This window comes from Pongo abelii, chromosome 7 (assembly GCF_028885655.2).
Source record: "Pongo abelii isolate AG06213 chromosome 7, NHGRI_mPonAbe1-v2.0_pri, whole genome shotgun sequence".
In the NCBI taxonomy this organism is placed as follows: domain Eukaryota; kingdom Metazoa; phylum Chordata; class Mammalia; order Primates; family Hominidae; genus Pongo; species Pongo abelii.
The window spans coordinates 6435656-6457410 of record NC_071992.2 but is presented as its reverse complement, the minus strand read 5'-3'; the positions used below and the strand labels follow the sequence as shown (position 1 = coordinate 6457410).

General features: G+C 42.2%; 1 protein-coding gene across 8 annotated transcripts in view; it reads right to left on the bottom strand.

Moving 5' to 3' along the window:
- Nucleotides 1–11036, bottom strand: part of MCPH1 (microcephalin 1) — a 237460-nt gene extending 226424 nt beyond the window's left edge. For 6 of the 8 annotated variants that reach the window (XM_054561156.2, XM_054561157.2, XM_024251035.3 and 3 more), the window contains exons 1-3: nucleotides 10952–11036; nucleotides 8277–8368; nucleotides 2760–2878 (exon numbers count right to left, since the gene is read on the bottom strand). In XM_054561156.2, coding sequence (XP_054417131.2) covers nucleotides 2760–2878; nucleotides 8277–8368; nucleotides 10952–10973 — 233 coding nt within the window. In that variant the 5' untranslated portion in view covers nucleotides 10974–11036. Of the gene's footprint in view, nucleotides 1–2759; nucleotides 2879–8276; nucleotides 8369–10951 lie in introns of those variants that run through there. The other 2 variants (XM_054561158.2, XM_063726496.1) reach the window with 1 other exon arrangement.
- Nucleotides 11037–21755: the final 10719 nt, after the last annotated feature.

Sequence of the window (21755 nt, the reverse complement as noted above, 5' to 3'; positions counted from 1 at the left end):
CACAAGAGAGCTGAGCTCTTGAGTAGAGACCATATGGCCCGCAAAGCCTAAAATATTTACCGTCTGTCCATTTACAGAAAACTTTACCAATCCCTGGTATACAGCTAATCAGAAAAAGATATACAGCGAACCAGAAAAAGATATACAGCGAACCAGAAAAAGATATACAGCGAACCAGAAAAAGATATACAGCGAACCAGAAAAAGATATACAGCGAACCAGAAAAAGATATACAGCGAACCAGAAAAAGATATACAGCGAACCAGAAACAGATATACAGCGAACCAGAAACAGATATACAGCGAACCAGAAAAAGATATACAGCGAACCAGAAAAAGATATACAGCGAACCAGAAAAAGATATACAGCGAACCAGAAAAAGATATACAGCGAACCAGAAAAAGATATACAGCTAACCAGAAAAAGATATACAGCTAACCAGAAAAAATGAGGAGGAAGCGGGGCAGAAAACATAGATGAAGAAATAATGGCCAAAAACGAATCATATGTAGAAACACAGATAACTACACATTCAACAAGTTCTGTAAAATCTGGACAAAATAAATTTTAAAAAACCATATCGAGACACTTAAATTTCTGAAAGTGAGAGATAATGAGAAAATCTTGACAAAAGCCAGAAAGACACCTTACTTTTTTTTTTTTTTTCTCCCCGCTCTTGTCGCCCAGGCTGAAGTGCAATGGCGTGGTCTTGGCTCACTGCAACCTCTGTCTCCCAGGTTCAAGTGATTTTCCTGTCTCAACCTCCCGAGTAGCTGGGACTACAGGCACTCGCCACCACGCCTGGCTAATTTTTGTATTTTTAATAGAGATAGGGTTTCACCATATTGATCAGGCTGGTCTCAAACTCCTGACCTCAGGTGATCCACCCCCCTCGGCCTCCCAAAGTACTGGAATTACAGGTGTGAGCCACCGCACCCGGCCTATTCCAACAATTAAAAAGGAAAGATGACAACGTATATAACATGACCAAGTAGGATTTATCCTAGCACTGCAAGGTTGGTTCACCATACAAAACCCCTCAATTATACCACATTAATATAATGAAGGACAACAATCATGCAGAAAAACATTTGACAACAATATCTAACTTCCTTTAATAATAAGAAACAAACAAACAACCTGGAACAGAAGGGAATGTCCTCAGCCTGATAAAGGACATTTACACAAACCACAGTTACCATCATACTAAATAATGAAATACTGAAAGCTTTTCTCCAAAGATGAGCAACAAGACAAGGATGTCCATTCTCACCACTTCTATTCAACACTGTGCTGGAGGTTCTGGCCAGAACAAACATAAAATAAAATAATAAAATAAAATAAAAAATAAAATATGAAATAAAATGCAGCCAGACTAGAAATGAAGAAGTAAATCTATCTCTATTTACAAAATTACACAACATTGCATATAGAGAATCCTAAGGAACCCACAAATATATTTAGAACTAATAAACAAGTTCAGCAAATTTGCAGGGTATAAGATCAATATACAACAATCACCTGCATTTCCATACACTAACAGCTAACAACTTAAAAAAATTAAGAAAACAATTTCATTCACATGAAAATGAACAAAAAAGTTAGGAATATATTTAACCTAGGGGGTAAAAAACTTGTACACTGAAAACTAGAAAGTATCACTGAAGGAAATTTGAGACCTGAAAAAGAAACACATCCCATTTTCATGGACTGGAAGATTAAATATTATAAACACACCAACACTTCCTTAATTAGAGATTCAATACAATCCTACCAAATCCCAGCTGCCTTTTTTGTTTTTGAATAAACTGACAAGCTGATCATAAAATTCATATAGAAATGCAAGGAACCCAAACAAGACAGCCAAACAATCTTAGCAAGGAACTCAAATCAAAATAGCCAAACAATCTTGAAAATGAAAAACGAAGTTACAGGACTCATACTTCCCAATTTCAAAACTTACTACAAATTTACTGTAATCAAAACTGTGTGGGCCGCACACAGTGGCTCATGCCTGTAATCCTAGCACTTTGGGAGGCCGAGGCAGGTGGATCACCTGAGGTCAGAAGTTTGAGACCAGCCTGGCCAACATGATGAAACCCCATCTCTACTAAAAATACAAAAATTAGCCAGGCGTGGTGGTGCGTGCCGTAATCCCAGCTACTCGGGAGGCTGAAGCAGGAGAATCACTTGAGCCCAGGAGGCAAAGGTTGAGATGAATCCCAGCTACTTGGGAGGCTGAGGCATAAGAATCACTTGAGCCTAGGAGGCTGAGGCTGCAGTGACCCAAGATCCAGCTACTGCACTCCAGCTTGGATGACAGAGCAAGACTTGGTCTCAAAAAAAAAAAAAAGAAGATACCAACCCTGTGGACACCTTGATACTGGACTTCCTGCCTCCAGAGTTGGGAGAAAGTCCTTTTCTGTTGCTCGAGCGACCCATTCTGTGGTCCTTTGTTACAGCAGCGCTCGCTGACTAACACAATCTGCTTCATCACATTCCCTCTCGCTTGCTAAGTCCACCTTGCATAGCCAGCTTCAGGACCTGCAGGCTCCTTTTCCCCCTAGGCAGAGTTAGGTATTATAGGACCTCAGAACTGCAGAAATTGAGGCTGGAGGATGTCAAATTACTTGGTGAGGTAAGAGGCAGAGAAAAGATGAAAATCAAACTTTATCTGGTTCTGTGATCTGTGAAAAATATCTCCACACATTTTCAATACTAGATACTTAAGGAAAAAAAGTAAGAGAGAAACTGCTTACTTTTCAACCCAGAGCACCGAAACGAGTTTTACGCCTCTCTTCTGAGCTTTGTCCCAAGTGCTCTGGTAGCCATCTTTGAAGATAACGTGAGTTACTTGTTTGTTAAAAGTTTTTGAAACCTGTAGACAAAATGCAGAAAACAAAATGTACATTACTGTTCATTCACAACTTAAGTACAACTGATCAAAAAACCTCTACCCCAGCAGTTCTGTTTCTCAAAATCTGACAGAGAAACACTCGAAGGAATGCATAACGCTGCTTAAAACATATCTGTTCCAGTTAGGATGGTGAATCATACACACAAGTTCATGTCTACTCCCTCTAAAAACCCTCTGAAGTGTTACTGAAAGAATAAAGAGTTGGAGCCCTGCAAGGATAAAGAGAACAGAAGAGAAAATGTGGCCATGAGAAGGCACCACATTTTTAGAAGATGGAAAGAGTCAGATAATAATGGACATTTCAGAAAAGCTTTCTCCATCAAAAAAATAAAACCAAATGAAATTCAGAGGCAACAGAGAAAATAGAACATATATTTAACCAAAATTAAAAACACTTAATATCTTAAGATACTGTATTCATGGCTGGGCATGGTGGTGGTTCATGCCTGTAATCCCAGTACTTTGGGAGGCTGAGGCGGGTGGATCGCCTGAGGTCAGGAGTTCGAGACCAGCCTAGCCAACCTGGTGAAACCCCGTCTCTACTAAAAATACAAAAATTATCCGGGCATGGTGGCGGGCGCCTGTAATCTTAAATACATAAATACAAAGTAAGAAGGTTGAAAATAAGTACAATCATTCAAAAAGTTGGAAAAATTCAGCTAATTAAAACCAAAGGAAACTGGGTGTGGTGGTTCACACCTGTAATCCCAGCACTGTGGGAGTCCAAGGCAGGTGGATCATAAGGTCAGAAACTTAAGACCAGCCTGGCCAACATGGCAAAACCCTGTCTCTACTAAAAATACAAAAATTAGCCAGGCGTGGTAGTTTGTGCCTGTAGTCTCAGCAACTCGGGAGGCTGAGGCAGGAGAATCGCTTCAACCCAGGAGGTGGTGGTTACAGTTAGCCAAGATTGCGCCATTGCACTCCAGCCTGGGTAACAGAGCAAGACTCCATCTCAAAAAAAAAAAAAAAAAAAAAAAAAGATACTGTATTCATGCAACATGATCAGAAGATTATTTTTTAATAGGATCCTAAAGAGCTCTTGGAAATTAAGAAAAGATGACATACGTAAAAAAATTTTCTACAGAAATATCAGACAATGAAGTTGAGAAAAGCTCACCGGTAGTAGAACAAAAGAACCAGAAGACGGACACAACAGGAGACAAAAGGCAAGAACATCAGAAGCTCAGACCAGGAGATCCAACAGCCAATCAACAAAAGTTAAAGAAATACAGGAATACACAAAATGGAGACAATATTATTAAAGAAATAATCAAAGAAAAGTTTGTCAAACTAAAGGATATGCATTCTAGATCAAAAGAATTCCCTACAAAGGCCCAGCACAAGAATGAAAACAGCACTACACCAAGCTTATCACAGAATTCCAGCATGGTTGGCGAAAGGGAAAAATATTAAGAGTGGGTAATCAAGGTGAAGAGGATGGAGACACATCACATGCAAACAATGATAAGTGAAAAGTGAATCAGTCTTATCAACAGCAGTCGGAAGTGAGAAAACAATGGGAAATACCTTCAAGGAAAAATAATATTTGTGCTAGCATTTTACAGTCAGCTAAAATATTAGTCAAAGGTAACAGTATAATAAAGGCATGCTCAGACACTCATGGTGTCAAAAATTTTACCTTTTATGTATCCTTTCCAGAAGCAGAACTCATCTGCATAATTTTTATAGCATTCAATTATACTGAAGTAATATATGTACACCGCTTGGAAATATGAAGGCAAATACCAAAAGAAACAGATGATTTGAAAGTAGCTGTCTTTGAAAAATGGAAAAGGACATGTACCGCAAAGGGTTGCTGGTTTCTCTTTGTTTTCATTGTGAATTTCATGGCACTGCCCACTGGTCTTTTTAAACAATAAATATGTATTACTTTTATAACTCTCAATCTCCACACCCCCACCAAGTCCATGGGAGCTATCAAGGCAATTAATTACTGGGCTGAGATTCTAGATTAAGACTGACACCTAGAGATGAGTCTAGCATTTAAGGCCATTTTCCCACAAGGCTTTTATCAAATTTAGCAAACACTAAACAGTACAAAAATTGAGACACCTCCAAGAGAAGGGGGTCTGATAAAACCCCTACACCTTGAGCTGAGACCCAAAGAGCTGCATCTAGATTAAGGGTGAATCAGAAGTTATAATGACCCTCACAGGCCTGTAGTCTAGTTTTAAATCATCTCAAATCCTGAAATTGGCTTAAGATAATCCTGGATTATGAGTACTACAAATACCCAAATCTGTTACGATGTTAACAACTGTTGAATCTGTATTCACTATTCTTTCAACTTTCTGTTTGCCAATTTTTGAAATAAAAGGTGAAACCAAGAAGATCTAAAAGATCTACGATCTTAATGCTACCCTCAAACCACCTTGTCAACTCACTTGTCTAACGGTTTTTTTCTCATTCACAGTAACTCGTCCTAATCCCAAGTAAATGTTAGGCATGAGAACATGCAGACTCTCTCAGGTTCCTACATTCCAGTGTATCACAGTGGGCACATCTCCCCTCCTGCAGTGCAGGCCCTGCTCCTATATTCGGATTCCTCTCCACTGACCTCTTACTCAAGACAGGCATTAGGGAGGTCAAACAAGGCTCTTAGGGTAAAAAATTTAGTAGCACCCACTTTTTGCCTGGTGGTGAGTGCCTCTTAAGTTTTATACCCACGGCAGCTCTCTTGCCCCACCCTAACCTAGCCCTACCTTCCATTATCTTTTCTCCCATTTTTAATGGATCTCTTTCACTCAGCCTATCAGTCAGCCCCTCCCAAATGCCAGAAAAGGACATAAACAGGCTTTGTTCATAGATAACTCCCTATAAGAGTACATTAGTTCCCCCTTAACCACGGGGGGGTTAAGTTCTAAGACATGCCCGCGTCCCGCCCCCCACGCCTCCCAGTGGACGCCTGAATCCTGAGCTAGTACTGAATGGGTTATATACTGTTTTTTCCTATACATACATACACAAGGAAGTTTCATTTACAAATTAGGCACAGATTAACAATAATGATAACAAAATAGGGTAACTGTAACAATGTAATATAATAAAAATTATCACACACTGTGGCTGCAACTTTTGCAGTTTGGTGTGACTGCAACACTAGCATAGTTCTTCACAATTTCAAGATTAGAAGATTTGTTCTCTCTGTAGATCTTAGCAACTTCAGCATACAATTTTTTTCCTTTCCTTAAAGTGGAGAACTTTCACCTTTTCACTTAAAGCACCTTAAGGCTTCTCTGGCATATCTGAATTGCCAGCATCACCACTCTTGCGCTTTAAGTCTGAAAATTAGGTCTGCCAAATTTAACCTGTCTTGCTTGCTTTTGGTCATTTGCTTTTTGTTATTTATTTATTTATTTCTATATAGCTGCAAGTCATGCTGCTAAATGCTGTAACAACCTTCACTGGCTTCCTTATAAGATAACACTTCTGGTGGATATGTCACCACAGTAACAGTTGCTTGTTACTTCTCAGGAACGTGGGGCAGCACCCGTACAGTTCAAACAGGCTGCAACCACCAACTCTTCAACCGGGCCTGTGCAGATGCCCAAGAAGTGACCTTTTGTCATCAGGCCAAAATCTTCACCATCGGATCCTACTAGTGCCTGTATTTTTGGTTTTTGGAGACAGAGTCTTACTCTGTCGCCCAGGCTGGAGTGCAGTGGTGCAATCTCGGCTCAATACAACCTCCGCCTCCCAGGTTCAAACGATTCTCCTGCCTCAGCCTGCTGAATCACTGAGATTACAGGTGTGTGCCACCACATCCGGCTATTTTTTTTGTATTTTTAGTAGAGATGGGGTTTCACTATGTTGGCCAGGCTGGTCTCGAACTCCTGATCTCAGGTGATCCGCCTGCCTTGGCCTCCTAATAATGCCTGTTTTCTAAACATGCATTCCATGAACCCCAACTATGCTTGTGCAGATCATGTACTTCATTTTTCCCCACAGCTTAGATCACCCCACTTCCCTAACTGATAAATATCCCTAAGCCTTATCTTTGGGAATGAAGATTTGAGTACTCTTCTGCCTCCTAGCTGGGCTGTGAATGAATCTTTTCCCTTTTGTAAAACACGTCATCACAGTGATTGGTTTAGTGTGCGTGGGCAAAAGATACCTATTTGGTATCAAGGACATTACTAAGTCAAATAAAGGCTACTTGAACACAAGCACTATGTGATAGTAAATCTGCTAACAGAGATGGCTATACTAAGAAACCCTGAATAAGGCAAATTGTTTGCTATCTCCATTTCCTCATATCTCAGTGATTCCTGCCCATTTCACTGAAAACTGCACTAAGTTCAGCAATGACCTTATAGTGTTCAAATCCAAAGTACACTTGCCCATCCTATCTTTCTTGAACTCTCTGTAGTTTTTAAAAATTCCATCTTTAAAATTACTCCCTCCTAGCTCTGAAAGGCAATTAAAAAATTACTCCTGGCTGGGCTCGGTGGCTCATGCCTGTAATCTCAGCACTTTGGGAGGCCGAGGTGCACAGATCAGGAGATTGAGACCATCCTGGCCAACATGGTGAAACCCCGTCTTTACTAACAATACCAAAAAAAAAATTAGCTAGGCATGGTGGCATGTGCCTGTAGTCCCAGATACTTGGAAGGCTGAGGCAGGAGAATCGCTTGAACCCAGGAGGCAGAGGTTGCAGTGAGCCGAGATCGCGTCACTGCACTCCAGCCTGGCGAGAGAGCGAGACTCCGTCTCAAAAAAAAAAAAAAAATTACTCCCTCCTTTGACTTCCACACTTGCTTTTCTCCTTCTCTTGGCATTCTTCTCTCCCTCTGTCACTGGGTCCCTGCTCCCATCACCTGTCCTTGAATACTGAACAACGCTCCTCTGTCACCACTCTTCATCCTAACCATGCCTGACATGGGACGACGTCCACACCTGTGACTTCACATGACCCCTATGGTCCTGACCCCCAAATCATCATCTCTAGCCTTGAACACTCCAAGTTCCAGACTTGTATATCCAAATGTCTAACAGATATTTTCAATATGACCAAATTTACAACTTTTCCCTTAGAAAACTGTTCCTTTTCCCGTATTCCTCACTTTGCTTAATAGCACTATGCACCCAAGTAACCAGTGTAAGAATCCAGCATTTCATCCTAGGTTCCTCCTCCTCACTCAATGCCCACAGACCCAACTGTTCTGTAAGCCCTACTGTTCTAAATTCTTCACACTTTGGCTCTTTTTTCTCCCACCACTTATCCATTGCTTCATCCATATTCTAAGTAATAACTCTCAAAATATGAAAATGCAAATGTAACTTTTTACCTATCAGAAGACTGTCATATGACTCGACAGCAAAATAAATGTCTTACCTTTGCCCCCATATCCACAAGCTGTGTGGTAAATGTCTTTGAATAATTTTCTGTTCCATTGGATGACCACACTTCAACATAGGCCACTACATCTGAAAACAAGATATGAACATGAAATATACATTTGTAATTCCAGCATCCCCTGCTCAATAGATTTTGTTCTATTTATATTTAAGAGTAAACCGAGGCCGGCACAGTGGCTCACTCCTGTAATCCCAGCACTTTGGGAGGCGGAGGCGGGTGGATCCACAAAGTCGGGGGTTTGAGACCAGCCGGGCCAACATGGTGAAAACCCATCTCTACTAAAAGATACAAAAAATTAGCTGGGCATGGTGGCAGGCACCTGTAATCCCAGCTACTGGAAGGCTGAGGTAGGAGAATCGCTTGAACCCAGGAGGCAGAGGTTGCAGTAAGCCGAGATTGCGCCATTGCACTCCAGCCTGGGTGACAGGGCGAGGCTCCGTCCCAAAAAAAAAAAGAGTAAACCAAAAATTTATTCTACTGGCCAGGTGTGGTGGCTCATGCTGTAATTCCAGCACTTTGGAAGGCCAAGGCAGTGGGATCACTTGGGCGCAGGAGTTTGAGACCAGCCTGGGCAACATAGTGAAACCCTGTCTCTACAAATTTTTTTTTTTTTTTTTAATTAGCCAGGAATGGTGGCGAGCGGCTGTAGTCCCAGCTACTGGGCGGGAAATGGGGGTGGGGAGGGTGGAGAAGCTGAGGTGGGAGAATCCCTGGAGCCCAGGAGGTAGAAGCTGAGTTATGATCGCAACATCGCACTCCAGCCTGGGCAACAGAGCAAGACCTTGCCTCAAAAATAAATAAATTAATTTTCTTCTACTGGCTGAGCAAAGTAGCTCACGCCTGTAATCCCAGCACTTTGGAAGGTGGAGGCGGGAGCATTGCTTGAGGCTAGGAACTCAAGACCAGCCTAGGTAACATAGTGAGACCCTGGCTCTACAAAAAAATAATAAATTAAAAAATAAAAATAAAAATAACCGGGCATGGTAGTGCCTGTAGTCCCAAGTTACTCAGAAGGCTGAAGCAGAATTGCTTGAGCTATTATGTGATCATGTCACTGCACTCCAGCCTGGGCAACAGAGTAAGACTCTGTCTCATAAATAAATTTCTACTAAAAGCCTATTCAAAATAGCTTCAGTGGAATTTATTAAAATTTTAAGCAAAGAACAACTGTACCCATACAATACATGTGAGTTTACATTCCTAAAATTAGTTGCTTTCCCCAAATTCTTAGGCTTAATTTTTCTAGTGCAGAAGCCTGTTTTCTGTAAACGAACAGATGGTAAATATTTCAGGCTTTGTGGCCAATACAGTATTTGTCACAACTACTCAACTTCATAGTTGTGGAACAAACGTAACCCTAGGTAATATATTAACGGGCCAGCCTGTGTTCCAACAAAACTTTATTTATGGAGAAGGAAATGTGAATGTGATATAATTTTTCATTTGTCCTTTTTTTAAAATAACTTAAAAATGTAAAATACATTCTTAGCTTGTAGACCCTACAAAAACAGGCAGCAGGCTAGATATGGCCTGGGGGGCATAGTCTGTAGACCCCTGTTGTAGTGGATATCCTCTTCTCAAAACCTGATGTTTAAAAGAATTTTCCAGGTGTGCCATTGGTCAATGATTGCGGGTAACGCTAAAGGAAAACTAGGTTAATTTAACAAAATACTAACATTAGAAAAATAGCCACATCTGATTACAGAGTTTGTATAAAGCGTCTAGTCTTTTCTTTTGGCTATGAGGTTTTATGACTCCAGACCCCACAATACAGGCCCCTTTTTTCCCACGGTCAAACTCTACAAGACATGTGTCCGCTATTCCCCTCTCCTGGGCTCTTCCAGGTGCACAAAGGGCGGGACTGGGTGCGGTATCATATACTGGTTAGGATAGCAGCTCCGGTCTAAGACCCTGTCAGCACTGATTAGCCACACACAGGGGGAGAGGCACCTAAATTCCAATGCCTTAGTTTCCGCCTGTAAAATGATGTAAGAGAGTTGATACAGCGGTTAAAAAATTAGACAATACCACACTAGCCTAAGCACAGCGCCTGGCACACAAACACTCCGCAGTAAAAGGCGGCTCCTATTAATGGAACAATTAGCATAGAAACTCAACTGCCGCCCCTCCAGGTGGGCCTCAGAGGGGGTCGAACAGGACCAGACCCAGGAGGGCCGCACACCAACTTCCGGAGGGCAGGACTCTGCCTGCCTGTGAGCCCCGGATACAGGGACTAAGGCAGCAGGGGTGAGAGCAGCTAGGGGCAAGGCGGGATTTGGGGGACAGGCAGCATGGGGGAGGGAGCAGGCAGCGGGGGATTGAGGGAAACTAGCAGCACGGGGGTTGGGGGACAAGCAGCACGGGGGAGGAAGCAGGCAGTCGGGGGTTTGGGGGGGCAGGGGGCACGGGAAAGGAAGCAGGCAGCCGGGAGTTTTGGGGGGACAGGCAGCGGGGGAGACAGCAGGAAGCAGGGGGTTTTGGTGGGACAGGCAGTGGGGGAGGAAGGAGGCGGCAGGGGGTCTGGGGGAGACAGGCAGCGAGGGAGGGGCGAGCGGGGCTCCTCCCACGGGACCCCCCGAGTGCGCCCGCGACCAAGGGTGCCGGTCCTCAAAGCCCCCCGCTGCTGGAGCAGGGAGCAGGCAGTTCCTCACCTTTCAGGATGGGGGCGGCCATGACAGACGGCGGGATCCGGCCGGCTGGACTGCGCGGTGCTTGAGAGCCTGGCAGCGCGGGCGGGAACTGGGCATGCGCGGGGAGAGCGCGCCGCTTTCACCGCGCTTGGCTGAACCCGCGTTTCCGGGATTTCTTTGTAGGTGAGGCGGAAGACTGGAGGGAGCTGAGTACCCGGGAAGAGGGTCCGATTCCGCCTCGCCGCGCCTCTGGCTGCCGGGCCGTGGGTTTTTCTCTCCTCCTGGGAATAACGAGGACGACGGCCCCTAACCCCTGAATTAGCCTTCTATTTCCATTAGTGACTTAGAAGCTACCCGGCGCCTCATCTGGGCTCACCTGAGCTGAGGATCAGGAAGGGGAGGGGCCACAGTCATTGCCTCGCGGGCGCGGCGGGACCCCCGCGGATGGCTTTGTGCGGACTTTCGGCACCGTTATGCCTGCCCCCCAGCCCGACACCACCTGGGGCCGGCACGCCACGTTACTGTTCGGGGCCGGACCCACCGCCCTGCCTGTTCCGAGGACCCGGACCTCCGATCCCGGGGATGGGGGACCCCGAGACCTCAGACCCCACGGAGGTTACCCTGAGACCTCAGACCCCATGCGGGGACCCCGAGGCTTCATACCCCCACAGGAGGACCCCAAGACCTCAGACCCCACAGGATGACCCCGAAATCTCAGAACCCCGCAGGAGGACCTCGAGACCTCAGATCCCCAGTAAGGGAGTGAATGAGACTTCGGATCCCTGAAGCAGCAAATCCCTGTGGGGGCATCCCAGGACTCAGGTCACCGCGGGGTGAACCCAGACCTCACATTCGGGCAATCCCCAGGCCGCCGATCGGCTGGGCATTACCCACTATCCCGGCCACCCCCCGGAGCTCAAAGGTTTGGCCCTCCAGCTGCTCCGCCCTGCCGGCTCCCAGGCTCAAACCTCCAGCCCGCGGATCCCCGCCCCGGAAGCAACCAGGTTCGCGGGAGGTTACCTGATTAGTCCAAGGTGATACAGCTGGTAACTGATGGAGATGTTGGTACTGAAATTCACGTACTTTTAGTTCTTTCTATTGAATCTAGAGGTAGAATACATGTACAAGAATATCAACTACCGTCTACTCAGGTCTCTGAACAATCTGTTTATTCATTCACTCTCAGCAATTAATAGGATCCAGTGAGCCCTCTGTGGTTCTGAAGAATTGCCTTGAGTATATGCAGCCTCAAAAAACCCACTTCCTAGGCTCAGTCTTTGATCAGTATTTATCATTACCACAAGTTATTGCTCTAATAAACTCTACTCTGGAAATATGGGGTTATGGTTTACTTGGGAGTGTGAGTTCAGGTCATCATTGAAGACTCAACGTACTTTTACTGAGAAAGTGACATTGATCTCTAGATTTAGAATTAAATGATATGATGAAGCATATAAACCAATTACTTTTGGTCAAGGTGGTAAAAAAGAGTTTAGTATTTGATAGATTCTTCAGCTCCACGATCACAAATATTTTCTCCTATGATTTCTTCTAGAAATATTACTGTTTTAGGTTGTATGTTAGGTCTAGGATCTACTTTTTTTTTTTTTTTTTTCTGGCAGGGTCTCACTCTGTTGCCCAGGCTGGAATGCAGTGGTGTGATCACAGCTCACTGCAGCCTCAACCTCCTGGGCTCAAAGGATAAGATCTACTTTTAATTAATTTTTGTATATGGTATGGGATAGGGACCAAAGCTCATTTTTTTGCATGTATACATATCCAAATGTTCCAGCATCATTTGTTAAAAAGTTATTTTTGTCTCTACTGCATCATTTCCTTTGTGCTTACCTCAAAGTCTGTGTCGCATATGTATGTGTTTCGTTTTAGGCTTCCTATTCTGTTCCATTGAGCTATTTGTCTTTTTGCCGCCAGCACCATGCTGTTTTGATTATTGTAGCTATATAAATAAGTGATGAAATCAGGTAGTTTATGTCCTACAACTTTATTTTTATTTTTCAAGGTTATTTTGTGTCTTCTAGATTCTTCAAATTTCCTTATAAATCTTAGAGTCAACTTGTTTTGCACAAAAAAAGACTGCTGGGATTTTGATTGAGATTGTGTTGACTCTACAGATCAATTTGGGGAGAATTGACATTTTAACCGTATTGAATCTTCTGACCCATTAACATTTAGGTCTTTAAAATTTCTCTGGCCAGACGCGGTGGCTCAAGCCTGTAATCCCAACACTTTGGGAGGCCGAGGTGGGCCGATCACGAGGTCAGGAGATTGAGACCATCCTGGCTAACACAGTGAAACCCGTCTCTACTAAAAATACAAAAAATTAGCCGGGCGTGGTGGCATGCGCCTGTAGCCCCAGCTACTCGGAAGGCTGAGGCAGGTGAATGGCGTGAACCCGGGAGGCAGAGCTTGCAGTGAGCGGAGATCTTGCCACTGCACTCCACCTGGGGCAACAGAGTGAGACTCCATCTCAAAAAAAAAAAAAAATCTCTTATAACTTTTCTTAGATTTTAACCTAAGTATTTGGGTTTTTTTTTGTTGTTTTTTTTGAGACAGGATCTCACTCTGTCACCCAGGCTGGAGTGCAATGGTGCGATCATGGCTCAACTTGAAGCCTCGACCCTCCTGGGCTCAAGCTATCCTCCCACCTCAACCTCCTGAGTAGCTGGGGCTACAAGTGCACACGACCATGCCCAGTTAATTTTTTAAATTCTTTGTAGAGGCGGAGTCCCACTATGTTGCCCAGGCTGGTCTCGAACTCCTGGGCTCAAGCAATCCTCCCGCCTCAGCTTCTCAAAGTGTAGGGATTACAGGCATGAGCCACTGTGCAAGGTCTTGTGTTTTTTGATAATATTGTAAATGGTGATTTTTTTCATTTTTGTTTCTGATTGTCGCTAATATATGGAAATATAGTTGATATCTGCAATTGATCTTATGTCCTGAAAACTTGCTAAATCTGCTTAATAATTTTTTGTACATTCAAAATGATGTTCTACAGGTAGTCATATTGTCTCTGTTGGAAGGAAAGCTTTTCCTCGTTCAATGTGGGTCCTGTGTTTGAGGACCTGCAAATTAACTGATAACAATAGGTTAACAGGAGAAAAGACAAGGTTTAGAGTAACTTACTAAATAGAAATAAAGGTTTATAGATCCACTCAACAAAATATGTTGGGAGATTTTGGAGTTTCAGTAGAAAGTTGTGGAAGGTTGTTTTGGGCTTTTGGATGCTTATGAGAATGGGCAATCTGTCTCTACAGTAGTGGAATTCACAGGAAACTTCCTCAGAGGGAGGCCAATGGCAGCTGTATTTTCTGGAGGCTCTGCTTTAGTGAAGTATAGGGAAGTTCAAATAAAATTTCTTGCTGCATCTTTCTTAGGTCAAATATTTTCACAGTAAAATAATCTTTATACCAACTTTTAGGGCCTGAATGATCCACACATTTCTCCATCTGAAACTTCCCTAGAAATTTCATTAAAAAAAAAAAAAAAAGAAGCTAAGTTGATTGCTGTGGGGAGATGATTTGAGTTAGAAATTTTAAGATGAGAGATCTGCAAAAGGGAGAAAAACATAGATTAGAACAAGGAAACAAAAACAACGATTAATGTTCAGAGCAGATGATAAACCCAGTCTAGAGGACAAGCCAGTTATGAAATTTTCTAAATGTTGGGCTCCAGCCATCTTTAGTGAGGATGGTAGTGATAGGTAGTGTTGCCATCATGGTCATTTCCTGGAGCACAGTCTGGAAGATGCAGGTGTTCTGGGGAAATATTTGAAAGACCCAAGTGTTGTGCTAAGTCTTTTGAAGTTTATATCTAGCCATCCAGCTTCAGCTTGCAAGGCTCTGAGAAGGAAGCAGTTGTAGTTCAGTGACATCAAGTCAGTACAGTGGGAGGAAAACTGGAAATACTCATTACTGACAAAATGTATAAGATGGCAGGACCCAGGTTTGGTTTTGTTTTTTGTTTTGTTTGTTTGTTTTTGAGACAGAGTATCACTCTTGTTGCCCAGGCTGGAGTGCAGTGGTGCAATCTCGGCTCACTGCAACCTCCGCCTCCCGGATTCAAGTGATTCTCCTGCCGCAGCCTCCCAAGTAGCTGGGATTGTGGGCTAATTTTGTATTTGTAGTACAGATGGGGTTTCTCCATGTTGATCAGGCTAGTCTCGAACTCCCGACCTTAGGTGATTCCCTGGCCTCGGCCTCCCAAAGTGCTGGGATTACGGGTGTGAGCCACCGTGCCTGGCCGGTAGGATCCAGCTTTTAAAGAGGTAAAAAAAATTGCTCAAAGACAATGAACAAGACTAGAGTCTGATAACTCACACAATTGGGTTATAGTTTGTCATTGAAACATAAAATTTCTCTGTATAATTATTACCACTGAGATCAAAGATAAACAAAGTAAGATTACTCTTGTTTACAAAATAAGTCGTCTCATTAAATTTGGCCTGATCATTTACATAAGTCCAGCAAGAATGATAATTGACCACAAGAGCCTTTTTAAGTTTGCTTGGCTGGAACTTTTATAAGGAATCTCAGATTAGACTTTTAAGACTACACCTACACAGCCGGGCGCGGTGGCTCACGCCTGTAATCCCAGCACTTTGGGAGGCCGAGGTGGATGGATCACAAGGTCAGGAGTTCGAGACCATCCTGCCTAACCCGGTGAAACCCCGTCTTTACTAAAAATACAAAAAAATTAGCCGGGCGTGGTGGCGGGTGCCTGTAGTCCCAGCTACTCGGGAGGCTGAGGCAGGAGAATGGCAAGAACCCGGGCGGTGGAGCTTGCAGTGAATCGAGATTGCGCCACTGCACTCCAGCCTGGGCGACGGAGCGAGACTCCATCTCAAAAAAAAAAAAAAAAAAAAAAAAAAGACTACACCTACACTATCTGTAGTTTCAGATAGAGAAATGTGGGGATCCATTCAGACCCTAAAACTTTTGATCTTCTTGAGGTTTCCAAAACATCTTAAGGCCCTGGGCCTGCCAGTAAGTGACCCATCTTACTCACCTGTAAGCCTGGAACCCTGTAAGTCAGGTAAGGCACCAGGTCAATTATTTCAAGAGAGCTTTGTAAGCATCGGCTCCATTAAGTCAACCTTAGTTTCTTAAAAATGTCTGGTCACATCTAATTCTATGCACATCAGTCTCAAATATGACATTCCAGTCAAAGTCTTGGTAATATAATCAATTTTTCCAAGTAATGTCCTTTTTTAAGGAGAACAGATTGTTCTTGAATTTATGCAAACATCTATATTGCCATGAGAATAGGAATATTCAATAAGAATTGACAAATTTTAGAGGAAGCAGGAGGGAGAAAAAGATAAATTTTTCATTTCTACTTATGAAAGTTTATTAAATTGTTATCAGTTATGGATAGCTTAAGAGTAAAGAGAAATCAAAGGATGTATCACAACATTTAGGGGTTTTCAATTATTTCCCCAGAACACTTGCATCTTCCAGGCTCTGCTCCAGAAAATAACCATGACTCCAACACTACCACTACCATCCTCACTAAAGACAGAACCCCACATCTAGAAAACCTCATGACTGGTTTGCCCTCTGGACTTAAAAACTGGGTTTATATTCTGCTCTGAACATTAATCATTGTTTTTATTTTGCTTCCTTGCTCTAATCTATGTTTTTTCCCTTATATTCAGGACATAGAACATTCAAGAACCAGCAATGTTTCAAACAAAGGCCATTTAAAAAATCATTACCATTGTTTATCAGTCACCCCAGTTCCATATGATTAATTCTGGTCTTGCTTGATCTTGGATTAGCAGTGTCATGAACCCATCAGCTTTTCAACTAGAGTTCTGGAAATCCTTCCTTAGTGCAGTGGTATGAGATTAAAGTTATTTAATGAATGTCATCAGAAGCCTGTACCCCACAGTACTGTTATAGGCCTTTCCATGGGTCTTAGAGACACAGTCCTTTTTGTTGAAGATGAAGTATTCTGGCTAATAACTGATCGCAAGAGCTTTCAGGAAAGTATCAGAGTAAAATAATAACTGTGAGTGACAAAAAGCCTAAAATGGCCATGGTAAAGATCGGATGAAGGTTTGTTTTAATTCAATTAACAAGGAAAATCAGTTTTTTGTGGCATACATTTAAAATCATAACTGGAATTATGACTGATAATATTATACCAGGACATATTATGGTTATCAAGGGCATTGACAAATTTCTAGAAACTTCATTCAATTTCTGAAATAATAACATTTATCCATGCAAATACCACCTAAGGAAGGTTAAGTATCTTTTCTTGACAGTGAGTGCCTCCCATGCAATTTAACATATTGAATAAACCTAATTAGTTTAACATCTCTCTTTTTACAAAATGAGAGAACAAATATTTTGAGATTTTCTAGGGGCCCTTTGGAAAATCTCAAAGTCAGTTTAAAGTTAAAAAAATTTCATTTAGAATTTCATTTGGGGAAGTTGTCAAAAATGCCAAAAGCTTTGACCACTTGATTAAATAGGATCACAGGTCACTGTGAAACAACACTTAATTATCCATTTAATTAAAGTGACAATAAAAATAGCCATAGGAGAGCCTATGATTGTAAGAAAAAAAATAGCTTTTTTTTAAGATGAGAAGATTTAGTTCTCTTAAATAATCAAAGACATGATAAAGCACCAGAAATTATTCTAATAAAACACAGTCACTGATTTCTGGGTGGTATTAATGAAAAAAATATTCTTAAAGTTGTTGAAACAGTAAAGACTTTTATTTTTTAATTTAAGACAGAAGTTTTATTATTACTCAAATCAGTCTCCCCAAGGAGCATCCAGGGATCAGAGTTTTGAAGGATAACTTGGTGGGCCGGGGGCAGCCAGTGCTTCAGGAGTGCTGATTGGTTGGGTTGGAAATGAAATCATAGGGAGTCAAAGCAGTCTTCTTGCGCTGAGTCAGTTCCTGGGTGGTGGCCACAAGATCAGATGAGCCAGATTATCCATCTGGGTAGTGCCAGCTGATCCATCAAGTGCAGGGTCTGCAAAATATCTCAAGCACTGATCTTAGGAACAGTTTTGGGAGGGTCAGAATCTTGTAGCCTCCAACTGCATGACTCCTAAACCATAATTTCTAATCTTGTGGCTAATTTATGAGTCCTACAAAGGCAGTCTAGTCCCTAGGCAAGAAGGAGGTGTGTTTTTGGAAAGGACTGTTATTCTCTTGGTTGTAAACTATAATCACTAAGCTGAGTTCCTCCCAAAGTTAGTTCAGCCTATGCCTGGGAAAGAACAAGGACAGTTTGGAGGTTAGAAGCAAGATGGAGTTGGTTAGGTCAGATCTCCTTCACTGTCCCAGTTACAATTTTGCAGTGGCTGTTTCAATCCCCCCCTTTGGTTTTTTTGTTTGTTTGTTTTTGGTGCGATTTCGGCTCACCTCAACCTCCACCTCCCCGTGTTCAAGCAATTCTCCTCCCTCAGCCTCCTGAGTAGCTGGGACTACAGGCATGCAACACCACGCCTGACTAATTTGTTGTATTTTTAGTAGAGATGGGGTTTCACCATGTTGGCCAGGCTGGTCTTGAACTCCTGACCTCAAGTGATCCACCTGCCTTGGCCTCCCAAAATGTTGGGATTATAACCGTGAGCCACCGCTCCCAGCCTCCTTTTGGATTTTATAACAACTTAATCTTAAGGTGTTGGCTAATGAAAATTGAAAAAGGGCGAAGGCTGCTCTAACTTCTTCCTGCTGATCAGAGGCATAGTAGGGGTAGGCGTTGACCCCAAAGTTAAAGAAGGGAACTGCTTTGGAACTGTGTGAGCATACTCATGCAGGCCTGGCTGGGGTTCCAAGGTTCACATGGCAAAGGTGTTAGTATTAACGTCTATAGTTTTAGTACTGCATTTGAGGGAACAGTGACTATCAGGTAGATAATGAATACTAGGGTGAGGAGTGCAATTCCAAGTTTCAAAAGTAAAGACTTGAAAGCATTAGTTTGGGGACTTACAGCCCACAAAGAATTTAGGATTTAGTCCAAACTGAAGAAAAAATTCAAGAACAGCTAACAACAGGTGTACTACAAGTTTTGTTTTTTTTTTAGACGGAGTGTCACTCTGTTGCCAGGCTGAAGTGTAGCGGTGAGATCTGGGCTCACTGCAACCTCTACCTCGTGGGTTCAAGCAATTCTTCTGCCTCAGTCTCCCGAGTAGCTGGGACTACAGGTGTGCACCACCATGCCCAGCTAATTTTTGTATTTTTAGTAGAGATGGGAGTTCTCCATGTTGGCCAGGATGGTATCAATCTCTTGACCTCGTGATCCAACTGCCTCAACCTCCCAAAGTGCTGGGATTACAGGCGTGAGCCACCACGCCCAGCCTGTAAGTCTTTTTTAAGTATAATTTTTATCTTCCCAATCTTCATTTTTATTAAAAACAAATAATGATAGGACTGATTGGTTTGCAAAATAAACTTTTATTGTGCTTGGCCTGGTTATTTGCATAAAGCACAGCAAAAATAATTATTTTTCACATAGGATTTTTAAATTGGCTCTGATGGAACTCTGTTCTATAAGGAATCTCAGATAAGACTTTTTAAAAGCTGAGCCCTGCCATGGGTTTATACCCTCAAATACCTATGAGTTAGGTAAATTCTTCTTCTCTTGATGTGCCAAGATAACTTGGGGCTCCTCGGCCTGTTAGAAAGTGACATTCTTTACTTATCACAGGTCAGAAACCTTATTCAGGGACTGTGTAAACAAGGTATGAGGCCAGATTTCCCAAGAGGCTTTTATTGGCTCTGTAAATCAACTTTGATTCCTTAAAGAAAGCATGCCATTCCAGTCAAAGCCTTGGTAAAATAATCAGTTTCTACAATTGTGTCCTGTTACAAAAGAAAACAGATTCTTTTCGCACTTACACAAATGTCTATACTACCATAAATTGAGAATACCCACAAATAGTTCCCAAATTCTGGAGAAATCAGGTAGAGAGAAACAAATATGCTCCAAATTTTGTTCACAGGTGTATATTTTACCAACTGTTAAAGGCTGTAAATAGCTCAAAAGAAAAGTTTTCTTAGCTCTGGAAAACAAAAAGGATCAGCAACATTTTAAGCAAAAAAGTAAAAAAAAAAAAGAACAGTTACCTCAGTCTTTTGTTAGTTCAGTCCATTCAGTTAACTTCTGTTCTGCTTCATATTCATGAACATTTCAGCTCTCCATCAGAGCCCTGAAAGTTTTTTCCCCTTACATTTATGTCATCATCATCTCCAAAGTTATCAGAAACTTGCATTCAAGAATACCTGTCAAAGTTTTATAGCTGATTATAAAACCACCTCCTAAAGTGGATCAAAATGAGACAATTGTCTGTGGATGACAAAAATATTTTAGGGCAGCCACAGTTAAAAACACAATTGGGCTGGGTGCAGTGGCTCACACCTGTAATCCCAGCACTTTGGGAGGCCGAGGCAGGTGGGTCACAAGGTCAGGAGATCGAGACCATCCTGGCTAACCCAGTGAAAACCCATCTGTACTAAAAATACAAAAAAAATTAGTTGGGCATGGTGGCAGGCGCTTGTAGTCCCAGCTACTCGGAAGGCTGAGGCAGGAGAATGGTGTGAACTTGGGAGGCGGAGCTTGCAGTGAGCCGAGATCACACCACTGCACTCCAGCCTGGGCGACAGAGCAAGATTCCGTCTCCAAAAAAAAAAAAAAAAAAATTGACAAGGAAATTTGTTACCTCTGTGACACACAATAATTTAACATAACAATTATAATTATTACTGATAACATATACTGAGGCATATCAGAATTATAGGAATCTTATACAATTTTGTAATACATACTAATAACATATTTATATGAATATAACCCAAAGAAAATTAAACACTATTTTATATTTGACAATGTTTCCTGCATGATTTTAATACATTAAATAAGCTGAATATGTCTTTTTGGAGTTTAGGCGACATCATTTTTTTTTTAACTTAGAATTTGATCTTGAGAGGTTTGTCAAATATCAAAGGTTTAAAAACACTGGATATCACAAAATAGAGTCCCAGATCACCATAAGTTACTCATTAGTCAAAATGATAACTCTAAAATTTTAAAGAAAAACCATCACTCTGATAAGAGACTTAATTTTCCAAACAACCAGACCCAATGAAGATAGCATGAGGCCCACTGAAGGAAGACGTTATTAAAGACTGTTGAGATAGGGAAGAGTGATTGGACTCAACTCTGATTTCTGCAAAGACAGCTGGGGATTTCTGGCCATTGAACAGAGTGAGAGGTCATTGGATGGAAAATTACAAAAAAGAGACATCAAGGGTAGGGAGATTCTTACTAGACCAGTTGCTGTAGTCTGAATGTTGGTGTCCCCCACAAATTCAGATGTTGAAACCTAACCCCCAGTGCAATAGTATTAAGAGGTAGGGCCTCAGTAGTAGTGAGAGGTGGGAAGTGATTAAGTAATGAGGGCTCTTTCCTAATGAATGTGATTTTTGCCCTTAAGAAGTTGAGAAGAGCAGTCCTTGTCCCTTCTGCCATGTGAGGACACAGAGTTGACCCTTTTCCCATATGTGGACACATAGAATGCACCATCTATGAAGAACAGGCCTTCACCAGACACTGAATCTGCTGGTACTTTGGTCTTGGACTTCCTAGCCTCTACAATTGTGAGAAATAATGTCTGTTGTTTATAAATTTCTCAATCTAACGTATTTTGTTTTAGCAGCTTGTATGGACTTAGATGGAAATTGATAGCAAAAAGTGGGGTGCTGCTGTAAAACAATATCTAAAAATGTAGAAGTGGCTTTGGAATTGTATAGTTAGCAAAAGCAGGAAGAACACCAAGGT